General features: G+C 42.0%; 1 protein-coding gene and 1 non-coding gene across 2 annotated transcripts in view; both read left to right on the forward strand.

Annotated features, from left to right (window-relative positions):
- Positions 1-21,235, forward strand: part of PLEKHG7 (pleckstrin homology and RhoGEF domain containing G7) — an 81,954-nt gene that overhangs the window by 17,884 nt on the left and 42,835 nt on the right. Inside the window, 9 exon segments of the mRNA XM_059082466.2 lie at positions 1,214-1,253; positions 1,255-1,297; positions 1,300-1,329; positions 4,187-4,227; positions 10,368-10,463; positions 11,434-11,577; positions 14,653-14,748; positions 15,599-15,700; positions 19,607-19,851. Coding sequence (XP_058938449.2) covers positions 1,214-1,253; positions 1,255-1,297; positions 1,300-1,329; positions 4,187-4,227; positions 10,368-10,463; positions 11,434-11,577; positions 14,653-14,748; positions 15,599-15,700; positions 19,607-19,851 — 837 coding nt within the window.
- LOC131767493 (U6 spliceosomal RNA) lies at positions 15,028-15,131 on the forward strand. The gene has a single exon (XR_009338707.1). It is a non-coding gene; the product is annotated as a U6 spliceosomal RNA (small nuclear RNA).

A 21,235-nucleotide genomic window follows, 5' to 3' on the forward strand; every position in this document is an offset into this window, starting at 1 on the left:
CATGCTGGCTGGGCAGCTAGCAGTGCCTGCAACATTACTCTAAAATTCCCCAATTAAAAAAAAGAGAGAAAGGCAAGTCAAAACAGGTTTTAAAATGCTATGAAATGCAGCTTATTGAATAAATCTGAGCCTGATTTTATCTAAGTAATTCCTGTAAAGTTACTTAGATAATCCATGGCCCTAAATCTCATGGGATGAATAGGAGTTAGGTTCAGAGAGGGCAGAGCATTCCCAGCTAAGTCACTGCCATGTGAAACATTTTGTGTGGGAAATTACAATCCATTCCCTGTTTCCCAAGGATAAATTGCAAAGTAAAGAATATTAGGAAGGTAACTGGGCCAGATTATGGAAGGCTTCTGTGGACGCTTTAAAAATGTGTTTATCTGAAGCCAGGAGGGACTAAGTCAGACTTACAAAATTCCTTTGTATGTAAAGTAACCTATATGCTAAACTATTTGTTGATGAAAAGAGAATTTAGACGTTACATTGGTCAGTAAATAGAAGGATTTGTATCTCTCATTCTCAGAAGAGACTAAAGGAATATCCGAACAGCTATTATGGGGAAGCTCTGAAAATCCTTACAATTCGATGCAATCACTCCTTACCCATTTTGTTCCTTAGTGATCACAGAGCAAATGTCCATTGGCTTTGGAGCTACTCCCCACTGTGTCTGATGTCAAGCATTTATTTTCTGAACATCCAACAGACAGGAAGTTTCATGAAATAGGGTAGAAGAAAGGAGAAGGTAGATAGGCCTGTTTGCTAAGCTTTTCCAACAACAGTCCTCATTTTTCTCTAGGAAAAACAAAAGGGCTGTCTTTAAACAACCGGCCTCCAATATCTAGGGGTGTCGTGGCCATGGCCATGCCCATGCATCCTGTTCCCTCTGAGGCCATGTTCATAATTTGCAAAGACTCTTGTATTTAAGGGCTTTCTCCTAGTGTCCTCCTGAGTCAGAACATATCCAGTGTGTTTATGTTGACTTCCAGGCGAGCTATTCTGCTTTGGATTAGTCAAAATCATAAACAGTCCATAAGGCTCAAAAAGGTGTCAAACATGGGGCGGTGTGTGGGTCATCACAGACCTCCATGCCTGGAGCCTGGAGTGGCCTCCTGAAAAAGCAGGCGTTAATCCGGCGGCCAACAGTCACTTCCGAGTGCCCATGCACGGGCATGTAAGCTGTAAGCTCTCTCCTTCCATCTCTTAAACACAGATTCTACGAGCACAGGAGGAGTTCTGTGGTGCTCAACTTAACCTGGACTTGAGGTGCTCCCCGGGGACCTTCTGGTGTCAGATGGAGCTGCCACCCGCTTCTGCTGCTGAATTCAGGTCCTGTCCGTTCAGCATACTTATGTTACATACCTGCTATGGGATGGGTGTTATAATAAGCAAAGGGTATTTTCAGAGTATTTAATGACTAGTAGAACATGGGCACTGACACATTAGAAGAGATGTCTCACCTGCATCACAAGCATCAGCCATGAGTTACTGGAACCAGCTGAATACCGCTCTTGGCATTGGGCATTCCACTTACAGAGATGGATAAGGGATGGATAAGCTATAGACCTTTCCTCAAAAGGTCCTCTTGTCAAATAACATACCCCACATCTAGGACCTGGAACAGGTTACACCAGTGACGGTCACCATCCTGGAGCAGAATACCCTCTCTGGGCTGGTGGGCGGCGGCGCTGTCATTGCTGTAATGCCACCCCCCACCCTGTTCTGGCCTTCAACCTCACACTGGTATCTTCTAACCACTGGGCAGCGGGCCCAGTGACAGCAGATGACTGTTAGAGCAGATTAGAGAGAGGCGGCCTTAGGGGTAAATCTGCATTTTGAACTCAGTTGTGAAAGACAAGAACAATTGCGGTGTTCAGGACACGTTCCCATGATTCTGACGGTAGCCTTTGAGAGCCAAAAGGAGACTTCAAGATCATCATCCATCCTGGTAGTTTTTAAACTGGTTTTGTTCTTAGCAGAGCTCTTTTTACAAAAGGATCCTTACTTGGAAATCCAGTCTATAAAACAGATCCAGGTGGAGTTGTAGTGCTTGAAAATGGGGCAGGTCCCAAAGACTCACCTCCAAGGCATCCCTAGAAGCCCAGGATAGCCCGTGACAACACACATGGAAAACCACCAAGCTCTTTCCTCATTCACATATGTGCCCAGTGAGACCCAGAAAGGAGAAGTGGCCTAGCCATGGTGCCAGCTGGTCTGTGTCAGAGACTCCTGACTCCTAACCCTGTATACGCTCCACCAGCCTGCATCAACCACCCATTACACAGGCAGCTGTAGTCTTCGGTGTGTGGAAGTCAGAAGCCACCAGTGAATAGAGCATAACTAACCTTTGGATAGCTCTTCACTCTTTATAGAGCCCTTTCACATCTACTGTCCTATATGACACAGCAATCCAAATGCCCAAATGAATGAACCAAGAGGGAATTAAATGATCTACTCAAGGACAGGCCCCTAGAAATTAGAGCTAGTTCTAAACACAGCATAACCTTAAGAGGTTAGTCCATGTTCTGTGATGCTTTGCAAATGCTCTAAACTGGTTAAAAACTAAAGCAGTACTTCTCAGATACCGGTCCCAGACTAACAGCTTCAGCATTGCCTGGGAAATTCTGGGATCCCATGCCACACCTTCTGAATTAGAAACTCTGGGGGTGGGACCCAGCAATATGTTTTTTAATAAGCTTCCCCAGGTGATTCTGATACCAGCTAAAGTTTGAGAAACAGCATGCTAAGGAACAAGGTCATAATTGCTGCATGGTCTTTGTTAAGTTCTCTGCTAGGCATGTGTGCCTGGCATCACAGTAGATACCACGCAATAAAAGATGTGCAACATTCTTCACCATATCCCTTCATGCCCTCTTCTCTAGGAGGTTAGAATAGAGTTCTCATGTCCCCATCACGGTCTAAGGCAGTGCTTCTCAAGCTCTGATGTGAATATGAGTCACCTAGAGATATTGTTGAAATATAGATTCTGATTCAGCAAAACTTAATATTTAATAAAGATAATAAAAGATTATGGATTCAATAGAGATACCTTTAAATTTTCTTCTGAATACTTGTGAAGATTTCCCATGGCCCTAAAATTACCCCTAAAGTTAGAAAAGCAGAGGAGAGAAATTTGCTAAGACAAGAGACCCCAATGATTGCAGTTCAAATTGTACATAATAATTTACCACCAGGCATTTGAAGCCTAAGAGAGGTGAAGCAGATTTTGTCTCTGAGGGAGGTTCCACCTAATCTCCCCTTTAGAAAGGTCAAAAAGGTGGTCAGAATGAGCAGGATAATCGGTTGGATTCCAGGGTTCCAATGGGAAAAGTCCCTCAAGCACACTGATTTTGTTAGTAAATGCTGCTCAGGTCATTGCTTTCATCGGATGGAAGTATTATGCAGTCTCCCGATCAACTAGTAGAAACAGAGATGAACCTTTAAAACATCCATTTTGTGTACTGAGTTATCAGAACATCTCACCAAAACCTAAGAGATGATTCCCACGTTTTTCTAGGTCGCACTAGAGATTGATGCAAATGACATAAAAATCAAGCATCCACAATCTGATCTCTTTACTTCCTGATCGTCAAAAGAATGTGTTAACTGAAAAATGACTTCCTTTTCCATTTAAAGCAACTCCTAAGGAGTATGTGGATGGTGGCCAATAGAGATAATAAGCCCCCAACCTAAAGATTGGTGACATGGGTTGATGTGCCCCTATTTCAGGAATCTACACTCAACCACACCTGGGGATTATCAGGCCAGTGCAGTCTCTGAGTCTCAAGTTTGGTCGGGCTGTTGAAGTTGCATATGTGGGGTGGTTTCCAGTATAAAAATAAAGTCCTTTCAGCCCTAAAGTCCTGTGACTCTGTCTTAAAAGAATACTCAACATTTTATTGCATTTCATAGATTTCTCCTTGAATGATGGGGGGGAAAGGAGGCTGAAACAGGACAATATCACCGTAAGGTAGCAATAGTACACCAGCCTTTCAGGTGGAACATCGCTTCGTTTATTCATCTGCATAAATATAAATATTCATCCTGTGCATTCTCAAGAGAAGGAGAATTAAAGCAGGACAAATTCTGTTTGGCTCATTTGAAAAGCAGGTTTTGTAAAGCACTCCATTGATCTGTCAGTAGTTACTCAAAGTACTAATATATCTTCTTTAATTTCACCCACCAGAATCCAAAAAGCCAAGATGGCCTTTCCCCAAAAGAGGAGTGGTGAGTGTTGTGCATTGTCATTTTTGTTTTAATTAAGCCTCCAGTAGCTAGGAAAGTAAGAAATGGCTAAAGAGCCTCTTCATCCTACTTTATCTTTTCCTGACAGCAGATGGCACGTGAAGTTTAAATTGTATCATCACATTCATAGTAGTGGATACAGAACTTGCCAAATGATGCCACTTTGTGCAGTGATACAGTGCTAATTGCCAGTGGTTAATGAGCTCTGCAAGAAAACAAAACAATCCTAATATTGCAGTGCCTTACAGCTCCAAATTTATAACTTGACACAGTGTAGGAAACAGCTCCCTCGAGGAAGAAAACTTGCACAAGCGTATGCCCCAGTTTGCAGTCTGTGCCCAGTATACTGGGAACATTGAAAAATCAATGAGATAATACAGAAACAGATTCCACAGATACACTTCTATTTCTGGGAAAGCCAGTTGGATTAGACCTAGCGAGTTTTCTTTAAATTCATTCTTGCTCCCTCAATTACCGAAGAGTTATAAATTGAAATCCATAGTGCCTGATTCTTTCCTGCCTAGGTCAGGAGTTAGCCGCAGTGAAGGCTTTCTCGCAGGCATGCTGGGGTCAGAGGGAAGGAGTGCTCCTCGCTTCTGGAGTGAGAGGAGGAAGGAGAAGGACTGGCTGTGTTCTCCCCACAGCACCTTCACACCACAGCCAGCAGCACCAGGAGGGCCTTATGAGTAGTCACTGCACTTCTTTCTGTTAAAAATCTGCCCACGTGGCCTCTGCAGTTGGCCATCAGTTATCGACACCTACCTTGGAGGTTCTGTGGAGGCACACACACTGATACTTAACTACTGTAGCTAAATTAAAAGTTCTCTGAGGTTTCAATCCCAGCTGCTCCATGTACTGCCCTGTGACCTTGGCCAAATGAATCCATGTCTCTCTCAGCTTCAAGTCCTTCCCTGTAAAAAGTAGGTGGTAATAGTGGGAGCCTCTTAGGATGGTTGTGACAAGTGAGTCAAATAATGCGTGTGAAGCTCCCCCCAGAGCTGGGTGCCTGAGACAGTTATTACTGGCCATATTATTGTTAGTGTTGTTCATAACCAGGGCTTGGAAAACTGTGTGTTCCCATAATCAAGTATAGGAGTGACTTTCACATTATTTTTTCAAGGGCAAAAAAATTGTGTGTCTTACTCCCCTTGGGCTGCTGTAAAATACCACAGACTGGGTGGCTGAAACAACCAGTATTTATTTCTCACATATCTGGAGGCTGGGAAGTCCAGGATTGGGGTGCCAGCATGGTTGGGTTTTGGTGAGAGCTCTTTTCCTGGCTTATCAATGGCCATCTTCTCGCTGTGTCCTCATGTGGTGTAGAGAGAGCTCTGGTGTCTCTTCCTCTTCTTATAAGGGTACTAATCTCATTGTGAGGGCCCCACCCTCATGACCTCATCTACATGTAATTACTTTCCAGTGGTTTCACCTCCAAATACCATTGTGGGGTTAGGGCTTTAACATACGGATTTTTGGGGGAACAGAAACATTCAGTCCATAGGGACACAGTCTAAACATTACTAGTTTCAAGTCATAAACTGTTAGTAAAACTATGATACCATTGTCACCAGGGCTGTTGCTCACCAGTCTTTCTCATTTTGCCCCTCTTTAGGGACATGATTTGACTGTTTTCCTGGCAGGTCTGAGACAAGGCCTGTGGTGCAGCCTCTCCAGGGATCCTTCCTTCCTTCCTCCCTCCCTCCCTCCCTTCCTTCCTTCCTCATTTAATATCTTTACTGGAGTATCATTGCTTTACAATGTTGTGTTAGTTTCTGCTGCACAACAAAGTGAATCAGCTATACATACACATATATCCCCATATCTCCTCCCTCTTGTGTCTCCCCTTCCACCCTCCCTATCCCACCCCTTTAGGTGGTCACAAAGCACTGAGCTGATCTCCCCATGCTATGCGGCTGCTTCCCGCTAGCCATCTGTTTTACATGTGGTAGTATATATATGTCAGTGCTACTCTCTCACTTCATCCCAGCTTCCCCGTCCCTGCTGCATCCTCAAGTCTGTTCTCCATGTCTGCGTCTTTATTCCTGCCCTGCCACTAGGTTCATCATTACCACTTTTTTTTTTTAGATTCCATATATGTGCGTTAGCATCTGGTATTTGTTTTTCTCTTTCTGACTTACTTCACTCCGTATGACAGACTCTGGGTCCATCCACCTCATTACAAATAACTCAGTTTTATTCCTTTTTATGGCTGAGTCCATTGTATATATGTGCCACATCTTCTTTATCCATTCATCTGTTGATGGACACTTAGGTTGCTTCCATGTCCTGGCTATTGTAAATAGAGCTGCAATGAACATTTTGGTACATGACTCTTTGAATTTTGGTTTTCTCAGGGTATATGCCCAGTAGTGGGATTGCTGGGTCGTATGGTAGTACTATTTTTAGTTTTTTAAGGAACCTCCATACTGTTCTCCATAGTGGCTGTATCAATTTACATTCCCACCAACAGTGCAAGAGGGTTCCCTTTTCTCCTCACCCTCTCCAGCATTTATTGTTTGTAGATTTTGATGATGGCCATTCTGACCGGTGTGAGATGATATCTCATTGTAGTTTTGATTTGCATTTCTCTAATGATTAATGTTGTTGAGCATTCTTTCATGTGTGTTTCTTGGTAATCTGTATATCTTCTTTGGAGAAATGTCTGTTTAGGTCTTCCGCCCATTTTTGGACTGGGTTGTTTGTTTTTTTGATATTGAGCTGCATGAGCTGCTTGTATATTTTTCCTTCCTCATTTAAAGGAAAGCAGGGTCAGTTGTCAATTGGGTCTAGAGTCTCAAGAGAAGGGACATCTCCCACCAGCTCTCCTGAGGGCTTCTCCAGAGCAGGAATCTAGAACGTGCTTTCAGAAGGGAAGACTTACCTAAGGAAGGGTAAGGGTAAAAACCTACAAGTTTTTGTGATGCATCTGTTTTTTTCACCATAAAGAAGTAATTTGTTCCACATGTATCAGGTGACTATATGTGCCAAACAATTCCAAGATGCTCATTTTCAGCTCACAATTGAGAAGGTCAGACTGACATGTAAATTGGAAAAAAATGTGACAAATGGCTTGCACAGTGTTGGAGGTGGGTAGGCAGTGGTGGAGATACACAAAGACAGAACAGTCAGTGAAATGACAGAATGTTTCAGCAAATGTTGTCAGTAATGAAAGGAGACTCATTTCTTGAAGGCTCACTTTTACAAGGAAACAATGTCTGGTCCCCTTAAAAATCAGTGTCTACTCACTCCTTCATCTTTTTAGCCTTATTTCTCAAGCAGTTCATATCTATTGATATATAAATGATAATCCACATCAATATCAAATACTACCATATTGTAATATATTTCCCCAATCTATCTTTACCTTTACCTTTCCTTACCTTTCTTTCTTCTCTCCTTCCTTTCTTCTCAACCATTAATAACAATAATTGTAATAAAAGCAAACACATATATAATTTTTACCACGTTATCAGGCACTGTTTTTGTTTATGTGTTGCTGTTTATGGATGTCACAGTTTACATATGTTAACCCATTAATTCTCAAAACAACCCACCAAGGTAGGTAACATTGTTATCTCCATTTTGCAAATGGGGAAACTGAGGTTCAGAGAGGGTGAATAGCTTGCCTGAGGTCACACAGCTCTTAAGCAGCAGAGTGGGCATTTGTCCCAGCAGTTCCAGGCAGTCTGGCTCTGAGTCTGTTTTTTTTGTGTGTGTGTGTGGTATGCGGGCCTCACTGTTGTGGCCTCTCCCGTTGTGGAGCACAGGCTCCGGACGCTCAGGCTCAGCGGCCATGACTCACGGGCCCAGCCGCTCCGCGGTATGTGGGATCTTCCCAGACCGGGGCACGAACCCGTGTCCCCTGCATCGGCAGGCGGATTCTCAACCACTGCGCCACCAGGGAAGCCCTCTGAGTCTGTTTTAGCCCTAATATTGAATTGCTTCTCCAGCTGAGGAGCTCCATAACCAGACCTGGACACTCCTCCCTCCTTTATCTCATCAGAGCTCTCAAAGATCTTGTCTCTTCTCACCAATTCAAAGCCAATTCAAAGTCAACCACTACAGAATCCATATATTCTCATGCAGTCAGCCCTCTGTATCTGTACATTCTGCATCCTTGAATTCAACCAACTACAAATGAAAAATATTTGAAAAAAAAAATTCCAGAAATTTCCAAAAAGCAAAACTTGAATTTGCCATCCACCAGCAACAATTTACACAGAATTTACATTGCATTATGTATTACGAGTAATGTAGAGATGATTTAAACCATATGGGAGGATGTGTGTGGATTATATGCAAATCCATTTTATAAATAGGACTTTAGCATCTGTGGATTTTGGTATCCGAAGAGGTCCTGGAACCAATCCCACTAGGATACTGAGGGACAACTGTATATCCATTTTACTCCAGTTCCATGTCACCAGTGCCTACGACAAATTTCCATTCCACATGCCTCTTAGTTATTAAATTTGATGCCCCAGACTTAACCTTGGCTTCTTTTCTTTATCCTCTACATCCTCTCACATACCCTTCACATCTTCTCATTGCATCTCCCAACCAATGCCACCATAGTGGAAGCAGCACAGGTTCCAACAAAGGGTCTGTAACTCTAATGAGTTAGTGTTTCCTCCAAGAGGACTGTTCCTTCCCTTCTCACTAGCATATCCGCCAAGCACTTTGGCCAGGAGGTCGTGCAGACCCTTGGAAAGCCACAGTGAGTGTCCTTCAAGACAGAGGGCTGGCGCCCCCTTTCCCCCAGCTCCAGTGCCTCTTCCATTGCCTCAGCTTCTTTATTTTCCAACTGGCTGTTGATTTTTAATTTCCACAACTGTGGTTTCAGACACCAACAAAAGGCATACATCCCAGCTGCTGTAGGAGGTCCCCAACCAGCTCCAGGATTCCTTTGCTACTGTGAAGCCTATAAGTCCTCTAGTAAGTTTCTTCTTTCAGTGCCGTAACCCTAGCAGAGAAGTCAGCCACAGCCCTTTAGCACTTTCTGAACCGATTGCGGGGTCTCCTTTCGGACACACAGGGAGCTGCCTCCCCACAACAGATAAGCTGTGCCTTCTCTGGCTCCTTAACCTAAAGTCGGAAAATGCCCACCAAACTGCTTAGATCCATGCCAGCGTCATGTGCCCTGAGGCAGTAGAACACGTTGAAAAATGATTTGTGCTAAATATTCTTTTGAAATGCAGTCAAGTTGACTTTAGAAAGCCTCACACTTCGTTATTTGATAGCTTCTTCCTGATTTAGTTGGTAAAATGAGCTCTTTAAGCAGATAATTCATGATGTTGCACCAGGATATTGAATGAGTCAGAAAAAATTGAAAGGTCACGATAAAGTTTAGAAGCAAGTTACAAAAGGATGTATAAATATGACACCATTAAAAATTAATTATAAATACAATCAGAAAAAGGTTTTCAGTAGTTACCGCAGGGGAAAGAAGGGGCGGTGGAGATTACAGATAACTTTGTGTAACTTTTTTTCTTTGTGGTTTTGTTTCTCAAATTTTCTATAATAACCATATATTACCTTTGTAATCCAATTTTTTAACTAATATTATTTAAAATAAAAATTATAACAAAAATGAGTCAGTGGTTCCATCCTAAGGAAACTAGAGTTTCTAGGATATCCTGGTATTCTCCAGCTGTGAATTATCATGCTAAGAAGTTGCTTTAACACTCTGGGCTTTATTTAGTCATCTACTAAGTGAGGGGTTGAACTAAGACATCCAAGGCCCCTTCTGATGGTAAACTTCTATGATCCAACATTTGGAAAAGTTAGAATATGAAGGACTCTAGGACCACAAGGTATGTGCTAGACTGAAATCCATCTGTTTGCTATAGGAGTGTTTGAGCTCTGTCTTTTTTCTCTCTTTTTTTAGTAAAATGAGAGGTTTGCATCAGACATCCTCACCAGCCTCTCTCCTCCATGTCTGACACTCTGAAGTCCTGTGGGTCAGACTATGGCTCAGAAATGGTGTTTCACCTGTTAGTGACTCATAGACAAAATGTGCAGTCTGTTCTCATGCATGTTGGACAATGAACCAAAGATGCCAAGGCTACCAAAGGTGTGTTGTTAAAAGATTGAAAATCCTGTTTCTTACAATCTTTAAGCAGGGCAAAGACAAACACAAGCACACATCTGATCTGAAAGGCTGCCTCTCCTCTTGGAAGATTACAGACTTCAGGCACTATGAGTTCCACAGACTGAAGGTATCTCATGCATTGTTTTCTGTGTGGCATAGCTTTTTTTTGTTTGTTTTCGCCATTATTTTAAGTTGTCAGATTATTGGCTTGTTCATAATAACAGCAAAGTGCAGGAGAGAAGCCCAGACCTGGGCAGACCGAGGTCTGCTCTGTCTAAAGTAGGGGTCACCAACCCTACCAGTCCGAGGCCCGTTAGGAACGGGGCCACACAGCAGGCGGTGAGCAGTGGGCGAGCAAGGGCAGCTTCCTCTGCAGCACCCCATGGTTCGCATTCCCCCCCCCGCCTGCCCCGTCCGTGGAAAAATTGTCTACCGCGAAATCGGTCCCTGGTGCCAGAAGGGTTGGGGACCGCTGCTCTAAAGCACACGGAAACCTCGGGAAAGTCACTGTACCTTAAGTAAGGTAATGGACATGAGGCTACTTTGTAAGCTATGAAGCCCTGTACCAATGTTAATAGTTGTTACAACCATTCCCCTCTCTGGGCCTTAGTTTCCTCATTTACAGAACAGGTTGGTTTTGATAGGACAGTTTCTGAAGGTCTCTTAAAAACTTCAAGTCTCTTATTTCATGATTCTTCAGTAATAAATTTCAACAAGTTTTACCAGTGGAACCTGGATCAGACTTCCCAATTCTGGGTTTGGGGTTCTTTTGGTGGGTTGTTTTTGGGGTTTCTTTGCAAAAAACTGCAAAGGACTTATGAAAATCTCAAGCATAGTTCAGAACAACATCAATTAGAATTCATTTTCATTTTAAACTAAAAATAGCATGTCCATCCCATGGGTGGGAGGAATTGATATCCCAAAGCCATGCAGAGAGAACTGTGGTTTGGATAACTCTACCCAGAGGGATGCCGGGGGCTTGCAGTGAGAAATCGTGTTTTGGGGGATTGCTTGTTCCTGCTGTACTGCAAGTCGAAGGAAGGGTGAACAGGTCAACCCATCGAAATGTTTTGTTCTCTATTTTCTCCCACGTACAGGATAAGACCTGGAATGAAGTCGTGGAAACACATCAAAAACTTCCTACTCATCAGTTAGACTTGAGAAAGCAGCAAGAGGCTGTGTGGGAACTCTTCACGAGCGAATGCACTTATTTCTTGGACCATTTATTAGTTCTTAAGATGGTAATGCTGGCTTTAATTTTCGTAGTAGATGGAAAACACTGGTTCTTTAGGGACTCATTTCTTTCTTCCATGCTGAAGGAAGGAAGGAAGTATGGGGGGGGGGTCCCCTCTTTCAGAGGATCTTAAGGAAATTTTGTTTATTTTTGGTTATCTGCAACTTGGTTTCTCTTCATTCTTTTCTCAAACATAGCCTCTTAGGATTGGGTGAGCCCTTCCAGCTCCGCATGTGATGTCTGAATCTCTTCTGCCTGATTCTCACCCTGTGCTTACATACTCAAGTCAGGAAGCTCACAGCCACCCTCAAGGCAGCCATCCCACCTTCGTTCAGCTTCCTCTTTTGGCTCTTATACTCCCTTGTGAACAGTGCCAGGCAAATGCTTTTTATCAGCTACGGAGCCACAGATTTCCAGGGCAACCATCCACGTGTAACGCGGGGGAGGGTGGGGAGGGGTGGATTATACGGTGTGTTCACAATGTCTGTCATGTAAATGGTGCTCCTGAGGTTGTGCGGTTCAGTAGCCCTGATCTGGGGAGGCTCTGAGCAGAGAATTCCTTATAGAAGAACCACAGGGCAAAGGATGGGAAGGGAGCAAATGCCCTCTAAGACCACAGGGGAGGATGGTCCACGTTGCTCCCAAGGTTGCCTCTGCCCTTAAGCATTTTTGAGTCCTGGCTGCTGCCTTACACAGGAAAAGGCACTGTGTTGGGAGACAGGAGTTCAAGTCCTGGATCTGCCTCTGACTTGCCGTGTGAACTTAGGAGAGTCTAGTCCTCCATTCCATAAAACAGAAGTTGGTGCATGCTTTCTGTAAATGTCCAGATAGTAAATATTTTAGGCTTTGCCAGCCATGTGGTCTTTGTTGCAACGACTCAACTCTTCCATTGCAGTGCAGAAGAAGCCATAGATAATTTGTAAAGAAATGTGTGTGGCTGTGTTACAGTTACACCTTATTCACAAAAATGGGTAGCAGACCTGATTTATCCCACAGGCTGTCATTTGACGATTCCTGTTCTAAGCTATAAAAGAGGGATGACAGTACCATCTCTGACTGTCTCATAACATCTGATCATTGAGATGATCAGATTAGTTTCCTTTGAAATCTATCAAGTGCTATACAGATGTTCTTTTCTGTAAGTAGTATTTATTGTGACAGTCATACTGCTAAGTACTTTAGCAAAATTTAAACCACAAAGAAACTCAAAGTTAAAACTTAGAGACCGTATCAGGATACAGAAAACTAGCTTAAGTAAGGATCTTATTGACCCATGTGACTGTAAAGTCCAGAGTTGAGACAGAATTCAAGGTTGGTTTGATCAAGGGGCTCAAAAGCAAGGACAGAATTTCTTTTCATGCCTCATCCCTGCCTTCCACAATATCAGTGTCATCCTGTGGCTGGCTTCTGTTGTAGTCACAGAGTGGCTGCTGTCCTTGAGGCCATGGAGAGAGTGAGAAATAGAAGGGAGAGAGAGAGAGAATCTCTTCTTAGCACTCATAGCCAAAGTCTTGATTGTCATTCTGATTGGACTGGCTTAAGTCACATGCCCATTTCTGAACCAACTACCCGGATAAGGAAGGAAAGTGCTCATTGGCTTAAGATGATCACATTCAAGGTATGAGGAAGAGTAGAGGCTGAGGTGAAAACTGGGATGATATTAGGGAAGGGGGGCCGCTGAAGCTGAGTGGTACCCAATAGATGTTCACTGCAAAGCACTCACCCTGTGAGCTCTGCTACCTCCTTTGCCCTAATAGACAGCACAGAACTTTCCATCCCACTATAAGCTACATAAGCTTTTTAAACTAGCATTTTTCTGCTTAAAAGACAATTTGAGTTTATTTTCAAATGCCCCAGTGTATTTAAAGTATATAAGTACCTCTCTTTACACAATCAATATGAATTTCCCAAAGTTGCTTGTCAATTGGAATTTTGTAACTCAAATAATAAAATAAATTCACTGAAAGACTCAATGTTTTTTTAAATGGCAAAAATTTCTATAAAGAAAATAATCTTATAGCACAAAGATGATTTTTTCTAAATTTTCCCAATTTATCTGAACTAATGATTTCTGTTTCTTACAATTACATGTTTTAAATGTTTGGATATTGACAGATTTCCAGACAACTGATGTTTCCTGGACTGGGGGAAACTCTAAGTCAGTGGTTCTCAAAGCGTGGTCCCTGGACCAGTAGCATCAGAATCACTTGGGAACTTGTTAGAAACCCATATTCTCAGACCCCATCAGAGACCTACTGAATCAGAAAGACTTGGGGTAGGTCCCACTAATCTCCAGTTTAACAAGGCCTCTAGATGATTCTGATGCAAGTTCAAGAACCATTTACTGCATTAATTAAGAAATATGGAAATGGGAATTGGAGAACGCTGGTGGATTAAAGTCCAGTCTTTTCACACCTACAGTTCTTGAAATATTCGGTCCCTTTGAATGCTTCATCATATTTATATAGAATATTCCTATTTCAATAAATTGATCTCTCTTTAGTTTAAAGAATGAGAGGCAGGTATTCTGCGAGGATCGACTTGCTGTAGTTTTTCTCTTGTAGGAAAGCATCAAATCAAGTAATGACATAAAGATTCTCTCAATGTTTTCATTAATATTTAATGGCTTTATCCAAATCTAAACATCTTACCAGTTATCAGGTAGTAACTCATGAGTTCTCTATTTAATTTCCTGAAAGTAAAGGACATTTGGGTCTTTCACAGGGAAAGGAATAAATAAGAACTCAGTATGAATGTTGTTTTTGGTCTCAAGTAAGTGCTGTTGGCAAGAAGAGAACCTTGGTGATTTCTTTGGGGACAGAGAAAGCCCATCTGAACAGATGATGTTCAACAGGAGTGTTGTTATGGCTCACAAAGCAGCAGCAGCTTCATACAGAAGAGCACATGTCCCGCATGTTCTGTGGGGGCTTAAATGCCATCATTCATGTTTAGCACACCTCTAAAACGATTGAAAATACTTATCTCCAAGTTGTTTTGTAAAATTATACTCAGGAGGTTTATGTTTAATGTTCTTGCAAAGGGCAAATATCAAAATTGAAAAATAATGTGCATTTTTTTTAAGATCTTCATGAATACATTAAAATACCTACAGACTCATGAATATCTCCTGGATGTGGATTTATGGAGACTTTTTGCAAACCTGGAGGAGTGAAGTCAGGTGAGCCAAAGTAGGAAGATTCCAGTAGCCATGTGTTAAAATTCACCAGAGGACGATGAAAATTCATGCTTAGTCTATTCGTCTGGCTTGTATTCCATATTGGAACATGGAATATGGTTTCTTCCATATTTCATCCCCATTTAATCTTATGATCGGGAGTTCAGGTTAATAAGGAAACCTACACATGCATTGATACCTTTCCAATAGATGGCAGTTATTAGTTAGCCTTCAGTAACATTTTTTAAAATTCTTCTGTGGCTATTTAAGAGAGTAAGCATAGTCCTCACTTCAGCAGGACATGTACTAAAATTGGAGCAATACAAGGATTAGCATGGTTCCTATGCAAGGATGACACAAAAATTTGGGAAATGTTCCATATTTTCTCTAGACTACAAGCTCCGGAACACCTTCTAGAATATGCTCAGGAACCCATCTTGTTCACTGCTGTATCCTGAAGACCTTGAACAGTGCCAAGTACATGGGAGGACTCAATAAGTAATGTTGAATACATGAATTTCCTCAAAAAATGATGTTAAAAAAAAAAATTCCTAAGATCTCTGTCATCACCATAAATGTCTATTCTCAAATGAATGTTCTTTCTCACATATATTATAAATAATTAATATCTTTCCTCTAAAAAAGTAAGTGAGGTACCAACAAGAATTCATTTATAAGAAAAACTTATAAGAAAATATATATTGGAAAGTAGAGGAAAATAAATCTTTGAATTTTGCCAGGAGATAAATTTGAAATGGAAAACATCTGTGAGAATGACATTTGAAGTTCATCAGATTTTTATTTCTTACCCCGGAAGTATACCTACTCTTGTTTTCTTTCTCTCTGGCCCTAGACAAGCTTTGGTTTTGTGAACAGTCTTTTCCACATCTTCAAGGACAATGTCGACGCTTCTGAGACTTTACCATCGTTGGATTTCATTTCCGTGCTCACAAAGGTAAAATCCTTCTGGGAGATCTCAGCTTCTATGTGATAAATTCACCTACCTCTCAGGATAGTTGTTTATATCTCCTTAATCATTATTGTTGTTCCTGGGAAGGTTCCACCTGTACCTTCCCACAAGGGAACTATCCCTTTCCCCACCAATCAACATTTTCAGAAATAACTTGCAGAATCTGTTTCTCCATTGTCATCTCTCCTGTGTGGGTTTTATTAAGACAGAAATCTGCATGCATGGAAAAGCCATCTCCAAGTCTGGTTTTCAAATGACTTCAATTTAAAGCTGTATTCATGGCAGTAGTTTGTGTAGGCTAATTACATGGTTCAGTTGTTCTTCTTACAAAGTGCCAGGCTCTCTGAAAGGAACAAAATCTTCAAATCGATTAACACCCTTAATAAGACTTCTGTGTGTGAAAGGAGGAGAAAAGAGGAAAACTTGTACCTGTGGTCTGATAAATGCTATTTTTTTTCTTAAGTAGGTATTTGAACCTCTTCCCCTACTTTGAGCTTTTTAATTCAGTCCCTATCTATCCTCATTTAGCAAGATTTAAATTGTTACAGTCTACTTAAAAAAACATAGATTGAGGTTTATTGAGCACTTACTAAGTACTTATGTGTGGGACTGATACCCTGTGCACAGTAATGTGCAGAATTAGACACGCCCCCTGCTTTGGGGGAGTTTTCAGTCTAGTGGGGAAGCAATTAATCCAATGATGACACTAATGATTATATAATCAAATTGAGATCAATGCTGGGGAAAAAAGGAACATAGATATTATGAAGGAAAACTTCTCCGTTGGTGCAGATGGTGAAGTAGTTACAGACATGAAATTCTTCCTGGGGCGATGATGCTTGAGGTGAGATATGAAAAAGAAGGACAGTTTAACAAGGCAAAACAGGCAAAAATTAGGTATAAAGTGGGGAGATCTTTCAGTGACCTTTGAAAGCAGATTAGAATAAGAAAAGCTTTGAAAAACAAAGAAAGAATGTAAAGTGTTGGGAATTACCTAAAATCTCAAACTCTCTCAATTCCTTTAGAGTCAGAAATTATCTTTTTTTAGGACCATCACATGCTACACTGTTTTTGTTAGACAAAGGGGCAGAGCCCTTAGTAAGTTACATAATGGACATGAATATTTGGATGTGTATTGGTTCAAGGTCTGAAGTCTCCTTGGTTTTCTTGATAATTTCATTACTCCATCAAAGGCTAGGACAGCTGGCGGGCTTTGCTGCACTTGGCTCTATCCATCTCCTTGGATCAGTGGACTAGCCTGGTCATCCTCTTCTCGTGGTGATGGGTGGAAGCACAAAAGAGCATGAACACCCATTATAGTGGGTGTTGCATTTTGTGGCCCTTGCTTGGGACACAGAAGCTGGTGGCAAACATATCCGGGAATACTCATCTAAAGGCTGACAAGGGGGCTTCCCTGGTGGCGCAGTGGTTGAGAATCCGCCTGCCGATGCAGAAGACACGGGTTCGTGCCCTGGTCCGGGAAGATCCCACATGCCGCGGAGCAACTAAGCCCGTGAGCCATGGCCGCTAGGCCTGCGCGTCCGAGCCTGTGCTCCGCAACGGGAGAGGCCACAACAGTGAGAGGCCCGCATACCGCAAAAAAAAAAAAAAAAAAAAAAAAAAAAGGCTGACAGGTTGCTTAGGACATTAGCACCAAGACATGGCATCCTAGAATTTATTTTTAATGTAGTTTTTAGTAAATAGTCTGGAGAAATATCAGCTTCTCATCAAAACACGTAAGTTGTCTTAGTCTGCTCAGGCTGCTATAATGAAGTGCCACGGACTGGGTAGCTTATAAGCAACAGAAATCAATTTCTCACAGTTCTGGAGGGTCGAAGTCTGAGATCAGGGTGGTGCCCAGGTCATGTGAGGGCCCTCTTCCAGTCAAAGACCTCTTACTGTATCCTTTGCATAGCGGAAGGGGCTAGACAGCTGTCTGGAGCCTATTTTATAAAGGCATTAATCTCATTTATGGGGGCTCCACCTTTATGACCTAATCATCTCCTAAAGGGCCCACCTCCTAATACCGTCATATTGGGGGCTAGGATTCAACATGTGAATTTGTGGGGAACACACATATTCAGACTATAGCATAAGTGCACTTACAGCCTATTAAAGCATAGACTCTTTGCTGAAAGTCAATAATAATACCCACATATGAATGCTTCCTGTTAACGTTACAGATGTGTAAAGATGGGCTATGAAAGTTTTTCCTAAATTTAAGAAGGCCTACATGAGTCAGGTTAATTTCAGTTATACCACAGGAACAAACTCCAAATCTCAGTGGCTTGGTTTCATATCTCACTTATGCTCTGCTCCTACTTTGTCCTCGCTCTGGGACCCCTGCTGAGGGAGCACCCACCACCTAGAATGTTACCGGTCTCAAGGGCAAAGACGTAAGAGACTGAGGCAGGGCTCTCACTGACTTTTCAAGTTTCTGGCATGTCTGTTCACATTTCATCGGCCTAAGAAAGTCACATGGCCAAGCTTACCCTCAATGGAGTGGACATAGATATTCCTCCCCAGGAAAGGGAACTAGATGAGCAGTGATAACAGTCTACCACGGTGTCTCACAAGAAGCTCACCAGTGGAAGATTGGGACGTTTGTTATCCACACAAAAGCCATCTGAGAAGTTGCTGAGAGGTCGCTGAGGCTTGGAGAAGTTAAATCACTTGGCCAAGTTCACATAGCCAGTGGGTTGTAGAGCTGCATTTCTAAGCCTGACGGTTCATGGTCTTCACAGCAGGTTCCTCGTAATGCCCTTTCTCAAGCATCTCAAGGTGACCTGTGAGAAGACCTCCTCTTTATTTCCAAGCCCCCAGCTATCACCAACCCCCCAGGAAAAAATTAATTCACATTATCAGCTTTCAAATTACTTTTTCTGGAAGGCAAAACTTGACATTTCCCCCCATAGCGTTTTGTCCTCTGAGGTCCTTTAGCAAAATATTTTTCTAGGTTTTTGTTATCTCCGGCTTTACTACTGTCATTTCCTTTACCGGGCTGTTAGGCTTGGTCTGCTGTCTCTACTCACTGCAGTTATGATGTTACCGGCAAGTGTGTCTTCCTTCTCCCATTCACCACATTATGACACTATTGGAAATTCCCTAATGGGACCCGTTACTCATTATACTAATTAATAAACCTATCAAGGAGCATGTAGGCTTAGCAACGTGGAAGGCACTATGGATTCCTAATGAGAATGTCTGCCAGTAAGGAGCCAGCAGCATTGGTGAAGAGAAAAGAATAACTGTCATTCCCGAGACAGACACTTAACTGAGATGGTGGCACATTGTGCAGTGCGCCCAGTTTGACCATTATACATATGAACGTATACATACGAATTGGCCACGTGCCTCATTTTAAAATAAATTTGATATGGTTTACACATGTGTAGTCATTATAGCGAGTTTAAGACATTACATAAGCATAATGAAGAAAGACCACAAGTGTTAGATTGGGTAAGACTAGCACATAAAACGCACGCTACGAAACTACATTTAGTAGAGGTGCCCCAAATTTGACTCTCTATTTTTAGAAGCTGGAAGGAGAATTCAGTATGCGGATATTTTTGAGGAAGATTTAGTGAAAGGTCAGATGTTACTTTAATCACTTACTACGAACACAAGCTTGACATCAACAACATGAGCAGTGAAATCAAAGGAGGTGTTTGTTATCAGGTTCCATGCAGTGTGTGTAGGCCTCAACAAAGCATAAGTGCAAGTAAAGGCTGAATTAAATCAATATGTCCTAAATAGAATTTTCTTTATGGGCAAAAAAAAAAAAAAAAAAAAAATAGGCAACTTATTGAGGAGTTAACTGTTTATTATGGGGATATCGGGGGTTTTTTAAACAATGTTTATTTTGAAAATTACCTGTTACTATCCATGCAGTCATATGTCCTACTTGATAATGGTGCCTCCTCCACTTTCCCTGTTCTAGTTGCTGATAAAAGTGAAGAGAAAGAGAAAGTCTGTCTGTGCTCTTTGCTTCCACTCATTCTCCTCTACCCTTCTCCTCTTGCAGTACTTCTGAGGAGCCTATGTCAGAGCCACCGGACCTACTGCCTGAATTACTCAGCTGCTGTCTTTCACCTTGAGAGTCTGAGGCAGAGAGAGGACTTCGGAATTTATTTAAAAGTAAAGTACGAGGTTCTTTTCTTTTATATTTTTCCTGAGACTCTTTGGATATAAGAGGTACTAGGGGCTATTAGACTCAAATTAAATGAGAAAGAAGGAAAATAAATGATCAACCGTACATTTTAACTACAAACCTGCTTTCCTTGTAAAGACATCATCCTCTGCACACTTAGGATTTTAAATGGTGCACTTCTGGAAACACTGATCATCTAATGTCCCTCCTGAGATTTTGGCTGGAGCTTTACAGTGCTTTATTTGTTCATTGGTTTGTTTTTGGAAGGAATTGGTGAGAAAACTAGGGTAGGAACTTAGGCTTTGTTTGTGACTAGAGGTTTGGCTCTTGCAGTATTTGGCCCCAGCAAGGTCCTGTTGTACAAAAGCTGGGCGCACCATTTACCTTGTATTCTGTGTGAATGGTGCTTCCTGGAGGACGTCAAAGGACACAGTGTAAACACTGCCCCTGAAGTTGTCCAGCATGGTGGCTACGGGTCCCAAAGTGTTATTAGAACAAGGAATCTCTGCTAGGGACCTTCAGTGTTTGCTAATAAGCAAAACCAAAAAGATTTTTCCTTGACTTCCCTACTTCCTTTAACCCCTTTTTGTCTTTAATCTGAACCATACCTTTCAGCCTTTCAGTATTATGCCAGAGCCCTTTTCATGACCCAAAATGGTCCAAGCCTTTCCAGAAAATCAGCTCTTCCCTGCAGCTGCAGGAAGCACCTGCCAGAGCATCACCTCAGAGCTGTGGGAGGAACGGCCACCACACACAGTTTCCAGCAACTTAGATGTGAATCGGTGCGTCTTTGCCATGGCCAGGATGTGCCAGGAAACCTGGGTGTGGCATGAATGATCTCAGAAAGAGACTTGGCTCTATTTTTGTAGCTTCAACCTTTCAGTGTTTTCTTTGCTACTCAAACCAAAACCTGGAAGTTCATTATATTTCCAGGTATGAATAATCTTGTTGCAAAAGTTTTCTCTGGAAGCTTATGGATGAGACCCCACCAAGCACCAAAACTACGGAGAATTCAGGTTCATTCCTCTCCCTTCCATGCTAGGGCAGAGAATAATTTAACAAGGCTCAGACATTGTTTTCAAGTAACTGGAAAATCCTGTAACAACTGTGACACAGAAGTTTATATTTATGTATAAAATATATACAGCATCCAAAGATATTTAGGGAAAGGAATGAAGGATGCACTGTAGTAATGATGACATATGATACTTTTATAATGCATAATGCTTTGCCAAGCACTTTCTCAAACAACTCTTTTTTAAAAAATAAATTTATTTTATTTATTTATTTTTGGCTGTGTTAGGTTTTCATTGCTGCGTGCGGGCTTTCTCTAGTTGCAGCGAGCAGGGGCTACTCTTCATTGCACTGTG

This window comes from Kogia breviceps, chromosome 12 (genome assembly GCF_026419965.1).
Source record: "Kogia breviceps isolate mKogBre1 chromosome 12, mKogBre1 haplotype 1, whole genome shotgun sequence".
Classification (NCBI taxonomy): domain Eukaryota; kingdom Metazoa; phylum Chordata; class Mammalia; order Artiodactyla; family Physeteridae; genus Kogia; species Kogia breviceps.